At 41.2% G+C, this 12,979-nt stretch overlaps 1 protein-coding gene across 1 annotated transcript in view; it reads left to right on the forward strand.

Annotated features, from left to right (window-relative positions):
• Adgrg4 (adhesion G protein-coupled receptor G4) overlaps positions 1 to 12,979 on the forward strand; it is a gene marked incomplete at its 5' end in the record, with an annotated part of 87,877 nt that overhangs the window by 54,813 nt on the left and 20,085 nt on the right. The window contains 5 exons of the mRNA XM_026784696.1: positions 2,938 to 3,072; positions 8,230 to 8,349; positions 9,599 to 9,644; positions 11,206 to 11,309; positions 12,474 to 12,595. Of these exons, the coding sequence (XP_026640497.1) occupies positions 2,938 to 3,072; positions 8,230 to 8,349; positions 9,599 to 9,644; positions 11,206 to 11,309; positions 12,474 to 12,595 (527 nt within the window). The remainder of the gene's footprint in view (positions 1 to 2,937; positions 3,073 to 8,229; positions 8,350 to 9,598; positions 9,645 to 11,205; positions 11,310 to 12,473; positions 12,596 to 12,979) is intronic.

Here is a 12,979-nt window from a genome sequence, read left to right on the forward strand (position 1 = left end):
TCTATCTATCTATCTATCTATCTATCTATCTATCTATCTATCTATCTATCTATCTGAGATTTTTGAGATCTGGTCTCATTATCTAGCCCTGGATGCCTGGAACTGGCCTAAGCTGGGCTCGAACTAATAGACTCTACCTGCCTCTGCCTCCTAAATTCTGAGATTAAGGACATCTGCCATGATGCTAAAGGAGTTGAGAGAAAGGGTTTTCCCCTATTAGTCAGGTACTTACTGAGTTGGTTATTTGCTGTCCTTTTCTGAAGAGCAGACTTCCATCCAGCATCTTATGCCTTTAGCATCACAAGTATCATTTAGCCTATCTCGTAGTCCAGGCAGGTGTTGTGATGATTTGTCTTAGTTTTAATTTTCTGAAAACATCTTCCCTTGATTTGTTGAAGGATGTTTGATCCCTCCCCCCATCATGTTTTGAAAATCTCTCCCTCTCTTCTAGTCTTAACCTTCTTTTGGTGAGAAATTGGTATCCTTTAAATTTTATTTCTCTGTATAAAATATGAAATATATCATTCCACCTATTGGCTTTTTAATATTTTCTGTGATTTTTCTGCAGTTTGACTATTATGTGCTTTAGTGCATTTTTGTTGTATTTATCCTGTTGGGATTTGCTGAGTTTCATGAATTAATAATTTATTATTTCTTCAGATCTTGTTTCTTACCATGTTATCTGTCCATTTGAGACTCCAATTTCATGTATATGAGACCTTTTAATTCTGCTTCAAAAGTCCTTGAGATTCTGCTCAGTTTTTTGTTGCTTTGTTTTCTGAGATGAGGTTTCTCCGTGTATTCCTGTTTTCCTGGAACTCACTTTGTAGACCAGACTGGTCTTGACTTTACAGGGATCCCTCTGCCTCCCATCTGCTGAGATTAAAGGCATGCACCACCACCACCTGACTTCTGTTCATATTTTCAATCATTTTATTATCTGTTTTCTGATGAGATGATCTCTATCCATGTATCTCAAAATAGTAGCATTTCTTATTATCGTATAACTGATGCACTCATTTAGTACAACCAGAATACTCCAATGGCCATCCTAGAATTTTCTTTTCCTCTTCATATCCTTCTTATTCTTATTGTTTTATTGTTTCTGCTTTTCTCGTATTATTCATTCTCTTTGCATTAATTGAAAGTACATTTTATTTCAAATACCAGGGCACAGGCTGTACTTAAGCCTTTAAAATCATTGTCTGTTGACTTCAATTTTGGTTGTGAGCCTAGCCTTAAGCAAACCTCTCCAGTTCTCTCTGTTAATTTTAGTGTCTGGGTCCTTTCAAGATTGTTCTCCGTCATTTGTCTTTGTAGTTAAAAAGTGGATTATATGTATTCTTTCTCCATATATTCAGAAAATTTGGATTGCATTCTGAACACTGTGAATTTTATTATGTGGAAATTAATTTCTAATATATTTCTCCTAAAGCTGTTGATTTGGTTATAATAGGCAATTAAGTTGTCTGGAATCAAAGTAAACTCCATGTCCTGGACGGCAGTTCAAATCTTAGTTGAGTCCCTTGATATTTATTTGGATTCAGCGACCAGAAGCATAGTCTGTGCAGACTTTACTTCTCTCCATCCCATATGTTCCCCGTCCTGTCGCTCTCTTGATCCTTTGCTTCGTATTCTTCACAATAGGAAGGAGTAGATTTTTTTCTAGCAACATTTTCAGATGCCCTTCAAAACAGTAGTAGTTTTAGCCCAACATCAGCTGAACAGCTGAAAAACAAATAGTTCACCTTGCGCTTTTACCTTTTTCTGAGTGCTTCCTCCGCTCCAGAATCTATCTGCCAGCGTTCATTTTCCCGGGCTTTCAAAGGACTGTCAGTTTATATAGCTATTAGATGCAGCAAAATCCTCATCCATTAAGAGCTATTTAGCTATACTAGAAACAGGTGTTGACCTCCTTGTTTACATATGGAGTCTCCAGTATAAGCATCAGTGGATAAACAGACCATCAGCTCCAGTCACATCTTCAGCCTATATTACCTATAGGCTGAAGCTAAATCGTGACCTACAAGGTCATCAACTAAGTATGGGTCCTCTGTGTTAGAAAGTCCATATGGGTTTTACATTCATCAAGTTACTCCGCAAACATTATACACTACCATCCATACCTCCCTTACTCTATACTTGACTAGGTTATAGCTCACTGAGCAGCACCATGGATAGTAGGGAAAATATGGCTTCAAATCCTGTGTTTTGTTCAGTTACCTCCTTGCCTTATGATCTTTTTGCTTCCCTGAGACTGTTTACTAATATCCTACTAAAACATACTTCTCAACTTTGATTATGATATTAAAAAAGAATGCAAGTAAGGTGCCCATACACCCCTTTTTGCCTGGAAGATCCAGGTTTATGATTGTAGTCCAAGTGTAATTTCTAATAAATCCCGTTTTCATTCTCAAAAATGGTCTAGTGTGTAGCAAATGCTATTTATGTTCCCAATGAAACAAGCATATCCTTCTCACCGTGAGTCTCTAGCAGAATTGCTAAAGGCTAAAGGCTGACTTCCTTGGCTCACTTTCAGTGGAAGCATTGCTCAGTGGACTGTGCCTAATATTGCAAGGTTCGTTGTTGCGTCTGTTTTCAGAACTACACGGGAGATGGTAACCTGATGTCTCAACTCGCCTTTATTTCTGAACATTTGGAAAATCACCTAATTTGCTAATTCTTCTTTTCACCACCAGTGCGGGACTTAGGTGAAAGGGAGAGAACTTTGGAAGGAACAGTGTGTGTGCACGTGTGTGTGTGTGTGTGTGTGTGTGTGTGTGTGTGTGTGCGTTGGTTGGTGTATGGATGTATAGGAAGTGTGGTAGCCCATGGAGCCAGGCCCCATCCCTCAGCTTCAGCCCCCTGTGGGAATTCTGAATTGGTTACTGTGATGGGTGAGGACTCTGGCTTTCATTTCCTGATTTTTCTTGGCAGATGTTCCTCGGCAGTATCCCTGTAAAAAGGGCTTTGGCGTCCATATATTTGCCTAAATCGCTGGGAGAAAAAGTTCCTGTTAACGGCTTAGAAACTATCTTGTTTAATTTTTTTGGCCAAACTTCACTCTTTAAGGTAAGTTCTTGCCTCTGGTAACTGTCATGAACTGACATGTTGACTCACTTTAATTACGAACTTCTGCTATTTTCATGATGTTCTGTTTATTTTAGAATATGCTCTGATTGATTCCAAAGTCTTTCAGCACAACCCCTGGCCCTCCACATGAATCAACATCGACTTTAATGATGTTTTACACTTTTGAATTTTCACAGCTCCGAAGCTTTGGACGGGACCTTAAGGGTTATCTGGTGACCAAACAGAGGCCTTAAAATGTTTCAAAGCTAGAAAAGAACAGCATGTTCTCCCGAAGAGATTGCCTTTCAGCTTATTAATAGTCCCTCCTCCATCTCTCATGGCTTCTAGGTCTGCGTGATCTAAACCTCTCCTTAAGTGAATTGTGGTGAGGCTCCTGTTAGGATTTGAAGCCGACATTGCTGTCTTCTACCTGTATGATTTCTGGCAGGCGATTCAAGCTCTGTATGCCGTAGTTTCTTGTAACGTGAAATAGTCTAAGAACAGGACATCATGGACCTGTTAAAGGACTGAAGGAGTTAACATCTGTAAAGTACTCATGATTTGCCTGGCACATCCTAACTACAGACTAAATTCTTTCTTTTTTTTTCTTTTTTATTCATTTTCCATACCAACCACAGTTCCCTCTCCTATGTCTCCTCTCACTCCCTATCACCTCCTCCCCGCCCCATCCTCCATTCCCCCAAGGGGAGTCAGCAGGCGTGGCACATCTAGTTGAGGCGGCCCCGCTCCCCTGCATCAAGTCTGGTCAAGGTATCCCACCCTGAGTAAATGTTTTCATTGTTGTTGTTATTATGGGATTGGGTCTCTGCCTGTGACCATCTGTCTCACTGTGCTGGGAAGATGACAGCAGCCAGAGCTGGCGTGAGCTTCACGAGAGTGAGTACTACTTATTTGAGACAAGCTCTCATCATACACCTCTGGCTGGCCTGGAACTTTCTAATAGACCAAGGTATCAGAGATCCTACTGCTTCTGCCTCCTGAGTTCTAGGATTAAAGGCATGTGCCACCACATCCGGCTTTAGTTGTTGCGATTTATGCTTCCTGCCTCATTAACTTCTCAAGGGAAACTGAGGCTCACCAAATAACTTCACCCAAGGCCACACAGTGACGCAGTGCTATAGTTAGGGATCAAATTCAGGCTGTCTAAGGACAGAAAGTTCTGAGATCAGTGTGTGTGTTCATGTGCATGTGTGTATATGCAGGTTCATGCAAGTTTGTGTGTACAGGCAGGTAAGCCCACCATATGTGGAGGCTACACATTCACATGTGTATGTGGGCATGTGGAAGCCGGAGGATGATGTCAAGAACCATTGTTCTTCCACCTTATTCTTTAAGGTAATGTCTCTTAGTCAAACCCAGAGCTTGCCAATGTGACTAGTCTGGGGATCTCATGTATCTGCCTTCCAAGGCTGGAGTTACAGGCTGTCCACCATTTCTGCTGGCATTTTATATGGGTTTCTGGGGATCCAAACAATGGTCTTTTGCTTGCACAGAAAGAACTTAGCCACTAAGCCATCTTCCCAATCCCAAAGTTCCTATGTTTGAAGTTAATACATTAATTTGTTCAGGTCTGCTTGCATTTCTAAGGAATTATCCAAAGGAATGAATTCTTAGTGGCCAAACATTCACAAATTTACTGGGGGGCGGATATTGTACTGGTCTAAAAAGAATATAATACTTTTAGTGTAGCAATTTAAGTGTACCACATCAGAACGGAATACGTTTGCAAGGCGTTCTGTTTCCCTGGCGTACTGTGATCATTCTTCTATCCAGCCAAATTTTATTTGTTCCTGTAGGTTTGGTTTAAATCCCACCCAGGATGCCTCCCCAGAATTAATAACTCTGCTCTCTCTTCTTTGTACCCTGGAAAAAAATTAGTGAACAAAATTTTGCAATAATGATTTAAAATGTGTTCCTTAGCTGTCCGAACCTTTTGATATTCTCGTCACTGCTCTGTATCATCAGAGATGCCATTATTTTTGGTCTTAATTTCCCTCCTTCCTTCACAGGGCTGTGCTTGTCTCTTAGAATAGGAGATAAACTTGCTTTGCATAGATTTCACACTTAATAAGTAATTTTGATTCGCTAGCACCTTCCATTGAAATAGACTAAAGACCTTCGCCAAAATTAGCCTGCAGACGTCATAGTGCCAGATGAAGAAGGGTTAGAACCAGCTTGGTATCAAATGCAGAGCTGGACGGGCGCTTATAACTCAAAGCGTCCCATATCTTCATTGTGCCAATGAGGTCACCAAGACCCAGAAAGGCGAAGGCGCTTGCTGAAGGTGATACGATTCATTCTTTTAGTCATTCAATAAATTATTCATCCAGCAAATAGTCATTTCATTCCTACTGTGTGTCTTCCATGGCACTGGGTGCTGAGTGCTACTCTGTATCTTTCATGGCATTGGGTGCTGGGTGCTGAGTGCTATGGCTGCAGTGTTAAGCAAGGGAGAGGGAGGGGCCTGCTCTCATGGAAAAGGCAGTGAATTGAAAGAGAACAGAAGCTACTTAGGGTGGCACACGCCTTTAATCCCCGCACTCGGGAGGCAGAGAGAGGCAGATCTCCGTGAGTTCGAGGCCAGCCTGGTCTACAAAGTGAGTACCAGGACAGGCTCCAAAGCAACAGAGAAACCCTGTCTCAAAAAAACAAAAACAAAAACAACAAAAACAACCCTCCCATTAAAAAAACAAAAACAGCAACAGCAAAACCCAATAAAAGAGAACAGAAAGTAGAAGTTTCTAACACTAAAAGCGGGACATGAGCCTGGGCCATGTGTCACTGGTGACTGAGGAGTACATGAACGAAGACATGCTACCCTGTAACTACCTACCTTCCTCTTCAGTGCCCAGGCCCCACAGCCTTAGTTTTTACACAGCTTCTGCTAACATCTTTTGATCGAAATCTTGACAGGCATTGCAACCTCCTCCTTTAGAAATTGTTACGACTACCCCGACTCCGGAACATCTTGTGTCTCCTCCTTCCTTTTGGCAGCCACAGCTCTCAGGGAGGAGCAAAGGCATTGAGCCATCACACTGTGGCACAAGGACTCTGGGACTGTAGGAGATGGAAGAGCAGGAGCCACTTGAGTTGGGGAGATCTCAGCTGGGAAGGGGCCACAGAATTAAATGAAGAGTGAAGAGAGCTGACACAGAGGAAGCATCTGTGCAAATGTTGAGAGGTCTAACAGGCAGAACTCGAGGCTAGAGGAGTGAGAAGTGATTTCCCCTCTCTCCATGCTTATCGCGTTGTAGGTGAGAAACATGAACCCAGAGAAGAGGTTCGTTCAGTGGGTCCCTATGGATATTTCCTCCTTTGGTCTTTTGGCTGCAGAAAACTGTATCCCTTAAGCTAAATTGGAGGATAGTTAGAGGTCATCTGGTCTATCCCTCCTTCCTCATGTTACCAATGGCCCAGAGAAGAGAAGGTCTTTGGAAGACCCAAAGGGCTTAGGCTAGCCCTTAGGCTTTTGAGTGTCAGTAATACCTTACCCCCATCATGGTTTGATGGTGTTCCACTTTAGCAGGCTATCTCAGGGAACTCTGAAGAGAAAGGAACACTGAGTCACCAGAGTGTGTATTTGTTATTTTCCTAATTGTTGGAACTTAAGCAAGGAAGGGTTGATTTGGTTCATCGTTTGAGGATACTGTCCACCATAGTAAGGATATCCTTGCGGCAGTGGCTTGAGAAAGCTGCTTGCATAGTGTCTGCAGTTGAGATGCAAATGACTGCTGGTGCTTAGCTAGATTTCTCTTTTTTTATTCACTCCCGGACTCCTAGTTGAGGTAACGATGGCACTGACATCTAGAGGGGGTCTGTTGATTAGCCTAATCTAGATAATCCCGCAGAGGTATACCCAGAGGTCAAGCCAATATAAATGATGCTTCTCAGACATGCCCTGTATGAGTCTAGATCCTGGCATGTTACAATAGTAACCATCACACGACTGTTTAGGATGAACAAAAATGGTCATAAACATAAAGTAGGGCACTCCCAAGTTGACCAAGACCACATTCATGGTTAGTTACTCAAGTGCTTAAGTTGACTAGGGAGTAGCTACTGCACACTATTTTCCCAGTGGCATCTTTTAACCATGTCCACTAGGCGCTTCAATGGATGTCATCTGAACATCAGGCTTTCTTAGAAAAATTTTAAAGAATTTTATTCAATTTCTTTCCATCTTCCTTTAGCCTGTTTGAGCTTTCATATATGCAACAGGGAGGCAATCACTCAGCTAACTGGCCTTCTGGAGTCTTGGCCTTTGGAACTTTGCCCTTGCTAATGAAAGGATCTCATATCTCTACAACTATAGTTTAGTTTGTTGCCTTTAAATCAACGTATCTGTAGGGATACGAGACTCTCTAATTAACAAGGTCAAAGTTCCTGTGTTGCCACTCATTGGCTATGCGATCTTTGTACATACAGGTATTAAGCCTACCCAAGCCTCAGTTCAGTTGAATAACAATGGCCATGCGATGTCGGCAAGAGCTGAAGCGTACACATGGGGAAAGCACTTAGCCAACTATCTGAATCCTAGGAGCCCAAAGAGGCAATACCTGCTGCATAGTAGACTGAGCAAGGCATGCTGGGCTATAATGTCTGGACCTCGACTCAGAGCTTGTGGTCTTGAGTACAGATGATTATCCTTGAAGATGTATTTCAAGCTCGGTGTAGATAAACCTACTTCCTTCTCCTATGGGGGGGGGTAGACCATGAAATGACTTGTAATTAACATGATGGATTCGGATTCCTTATCAGAAAATCTTATATGGATGGTCAAGAGTTAGAACCAAATTACACTGTGAAATGTTTAGACCTGGAGCAATATCAAGGCAGAGGATATTTTACTTTGTCGCAAGGGCAATATTAAGTATCTGGTACAAAGCCAATGTTGGTTGGATAGATTTGTTCTAAATGGATGGATGGATAAATTAATGAATTGTTCGAGTTTTTTTTTTAAAAAAACAAACACTGTGCCTTATGTGAAGAGGTGAACTTAATGACTCTGAAAGTTCACTATTAGATTGTGATTTCTCCACACTTCTGTGCCAAAACTATGTAACACATCACCGATTCTAGACTGATAATGATTATATAAGAAATTAAACATTTAGGACTTTTATGTTTCTTCTGCAGGCTAAAACCATCACTACTGCATTAATGACATACGTTGTGAGTGCAAGCATCTCAAATATGTCAATTCAAAACTTGGATGATCCAGTGATTATCATTCTGAAGCATATTCAAGGAAACTGGGTAATATATCTATTTTCATCTGGGAACCAAACAGGATCCCTCTGTGGTTTTCCTGTCGAAAACAAAAGGTCAATTAACATTCAATTCAAAGACTTTATGAGGATTTTTCTAACTCCAGTTAGCAGAAGAATGTTATAATTGGGAATTTCTAGAAACAATGCTGTATTCTCAAGGGATCATGAATAGTGGACATTCTAGCAAGACGATAACTAAGGAGATCTCTGGTTGTAACAGTAAAAGCCATTGAATTTCATTCATTTTTGAGTGAGACAAACAACACCTTCATTGAAAATAACATTTTTATTCTTTAGTTTTCCGTGAAGAACATTAAAACATGTATTCATTATCAAAGGATTAAAATGATAATCATGGAAAAACATAAGGCTTCTCTTACTAAAATGATCAAATTCAGTCTTAGTAAAAGAATGAGTTACTGTTTTACTCTTTGATGTTAATATGTGTCCAGTGTGGAGTTTTAATAATTTCCTTCATTCCTTGTCTAAGAGACCATATGGTCTAACAGATTTTCCACTAGCCTTAAAGAGAAGGGAGAGTGGAGCAGGAAATTCAAAAACCAGATTGAAAATAAAACATGTTAGGTGGCTAAGATCTCTCAATTTTGACTATGACTCTGAGATTATGTCTGGGAATTAATTATCCCTTACCTCCAGTCTCTCAGAGATTGGAGGAGCTCGGGAAATTTTAGGAATCTTCAACAGGCTTAATGATGAAGCAACTCAATCATGTGTCCATAAAGGATGATCACATCTCTGTGAGTTCGAAGCCAGCCTGGTCAGGGAGTTCCAGGACAGGCTCCAAAGCTACAGAGAAACCCTGTCTCGAAAAACCAAAAAAAAAAAAAAAAAGGATGATCACAGCTGTGAGTCCCCAGTTCCAAAGCCTCATAAAGAACACCTACCATACACCATTCTCTCACTGATTCCCTACAGCTTCTCCCAGGGTCTTGTACCAACCGACAGATCCCAATGCTACTGAATGGCACATGCCATACAGTGAAATGCTATTTTCTTACTTCTAACTCGAGAGCTAGGTGGAGTAAGACTTAAAACCAAGTCATAAATGATCTCTCTCTTTCTCTCCTCTCAGTGTGTGGGTGTGTGTATGTGCTCCGATGTTGCATGCTTGTGTGTCCACTGGCTAACAACCTTGAAAAAACACTTCTGTGTATTATTGCTGTGCAGGAGCCCTTACAAAGAAAGTTATTTAGCTGTAATTCTCATTTTTGCAGAATTATGATCAAGTTTACTGTGCCTTTTGGGATTTTGACACCAACCGTAAGTATTTATAGAAGCAGACTGTGACCTGTTTGGTGGTGGAGGCCGAGGGTTTGTTGTGCAGCTGTTATCTAATCGGGCCTCACAGAGCACTCTACAGGACCAAACACCCTCTATGAGTTTTAGGGCATGAAATTTAAGAAAATTCATATTGGTAAGATATTTGTTATAGAAATTACAAAAATAACTCAACTTATGGGTAAGCAAGATTGGAAAAAATATAGTTAGAAGTGCCGAATAACTGTGAACTATTGAGAGAGGGCTGAGGAGCGATCACCTGCCTCTTTAGGTGTACTTTCTTATCTTTTTGGTTGTGAGCCTAGCCTTTAAGAACTGAGCCTTCTCTCCAGCCCTAGGTGTACTTTCTTACAGAGAATATCACTAGTCACTTTCTCCCCGTCTTTTCTAATGATGGTGAATCCTTGGGTAGGCCCTCTAAGGGACCCAATCTTTTAATTATCTCATTGAGGAGATGAGACTTCTTCATTAATCCTGAAAAGTCCTTCTGCTTGGATAACCACATCTATGAAGGTGCTGGGTGTGATTACTCCTGACTGACTTTCTCTTAGATTTGCTACCTCCACTGGAATCTCTAGTGTTAATGCCAAATCTTAGAGAATTTTCCCACACAACCAATCTCTCCCAGGAATGTCATGGCTGGTGGTGAGAAACGTTCTACCTAGGGAGCTCTGCTTGGGTACTTTTCCCATCTAGAAATCTGAGAGAAAAGAGACATTCTTTTCTGTACTTAGCTCCTTAGGGAACAGAACACTACCTTTTTCTGACAAGCAGAAATAATGTGTCCTCCCCTGGCTCCCCCCAAGTCTGTCAAAAAAATGGTCCTATAGAGTGACAAGCTGTTGATAATTTGGTTCCTGTGTTGATTCGTGGCAGTTGTTCCCATTCCCAGGAGACCTTTTGCCTCTGGCTCTCTATGCCGGGAATCTAGAACATCTGGAATCTATAGCATTATCCCATGGTGACAGTTCTGCTCACACCTGGATACCTGTCCTGAGATAAATCTTTTGATGCACTACCATCCTCAAAAAACTGCAGAACCCAAGGCTCTAACGGGGCGAAAGCATCTCTAGACCATGATCACGTGAGCCCATTTAGTTTCTGGGTGTTTCTAACATAAATGCCTGAGTTGGCTAAGTGGTGGCCTATATTCCAAAAGTCAAGGTCCTTCTGAAACTTCCAGATCTGTCTGTTTATTCTATTGGCCACTTACATAACACGTGTCTCCAGCATGGTGGCAGGAATAGTGGCTCATGATTAGAATCTGCTTTAATCTGTAGAGGTGTGGTACAGAACCAGGAGCAGTGAGTGACAAGAAGAAGTTAGACTATTTACAAAGCCCCCTCCCACCCTGCACCCCTGACACACATGTCAATTTGGCCTATTAAATGTAATTTAATTTTGCTGTTCAATCGTATCTCTATCTTGCTGTCTTAACAAACAGTGCTAATTATAACACACGTTTGGATGGTTCATATAATGAAAAATTAAGCATTTCTGAGAAAAGTAAAATTGCTTTGAAATTCCCTTCTGTCCCCTGCAGATGGGCTAGGTGGATGGAATTCATCAGGCTGTGAAGTAAAGGAAAGCAACGTAAATTACACAATCTGTCAGTGTAACCACCTCACCCACTTTGGAGTTTTAATGGTGAGCTGTCTCTTTATCACTCCTCAATGGAGTCTTGACAACTTTTAGCAGGTTCTAACTATTAATGTACATGTAAACTAAATAATGAAAAATGGCATGTGAGCCGAAAAAGAATGGCTCTCCTCCCATTGTGTTTACTAAAATGGAGACGATCGAAACAGGTGCTTATATTTCTCTTAAGAAAATGAAGGCCCACTCTTCAAATAAGAAGCTCTGGATAGCACGCAGTGTCAGTGGGTAGCCCAGGGTGGTCTGGAACTCATGATCTTCCCGGCATAGCCTCTCAAGTACTGGTTGCATAGGGATGCCCATCCACACCTGACTTGAGTATGTTTTATATTCCCCATGGACATTTTATTCACCGTATTAGAATCCACATTGTGAGAATTTTGGTTGGCTCACCCCCACCTGGCTCGAGCTTTATAACAGGCATCGAAAGTCTAATGCTCAGGTTCTAGTTCTGTCAACAAGTAGTTTTGCAGTTTTGCTTTGAGGGGTCTGACTTGCTTGGAACTTAGCTCTTTCTTCTGAGTTGCGAATGTTAGAAGGTAGGATTACTCTTAACACTATTGATACTTAGAACACATAATTCTATGGTATGGTAAACAGTGCATTGGAAGATGGTCAGCGACATCCCAGGCCCTGACCCAGTCACTGTCACTAGCATCCTCCTTAGTTGTCACAACCAAAAAACATCTCTAGGTGCTGGAAAATGCCCCAGCAGGGGCATAAATTCCTTCTAATTGAAAACTTCCTGGCTTTTATAAAAAATGCCCCAACTTCTTATGAGGCATTAGAACAACAAGTGTTTAATGAAAGCTGTGGATTTTCTCTTCCCAAACGCTCGGTTCAGATAATGATTCACTTTGCGTCCCCAATTCAAATCCATTAGCTTGGTTATATTTTCAAGTGGCGAACATGTTAATGACAGGGACTAAATGTTCTTTCAGTGTTGCTGATGGCTCTCCATGCTCTGTATACAGTAAGCTGTACTAGGCCTGGTCAAACTGTGGCTGGTCTTCTCACATGCCCAATCCCATCCTCTGACTGTAGAGAAGCTCTCACAGAGTGGCTGTATGTCCTGGGAGCCACCTGGTTGTGAGCACCAGAAGCGTCAAAGTTTGTTCTGATAACTATATAAAGTACTCCATATTGCAATTCTAGGATTTGTCCAGGTCTACGGTGGATGCAGTGAACGAACGGATATTAGTGATTATAACATACACAGGATGTGGGATCTCTTCCATTTTCCTGGGGATTGCAATGGTGACATATATAGCTTTCCAGTAAGTTGATGCACTTAGCTCTGAGTAAGTTTAATTTGGTCTAATGGATGAGTTGTCGTTGAAAACCTTGTTAAATTCATGAATAGAACACAGCAGCAAGAGGTTTACATCATCAGATTATGAAGTGGGCAAGATAAAAATAAAACAAAATAACTTCCTGGAGTACTTTAAAAGCGAAAGGTTTGTAATTGGGAGTGCAATCTCTCTACCCTGATACACGGACAGAGACCATAAGAGAAATAAAGTTTCATCAGAAACAAGAACTCTTATATCAGAGGAAAAAAAATAAAGACAGTGAAAGTTCAACCACAAATTGGGAGATGATATTTGGATAGTAGCAGTGTGTTGTACATGTGTGTGCATGCGTGTATGTGCACGCACACA

The sequence above is a fragment of the Microtus ochrogaster genome, chromosome X, assembly GCF_000317375.1.
Source record: "Microtus ochrogaster isolate Prairie Vole_2 chromosome X, MicOch1.0, whole genome shotgun sequence".
Taxonomy (NCBI): domain Eukaryota; kingdom Metazoa; phylum Chordata; class Mammalia; order Rodentia; family Cricetidae; genus Microtus; species Microtus ochrogaster.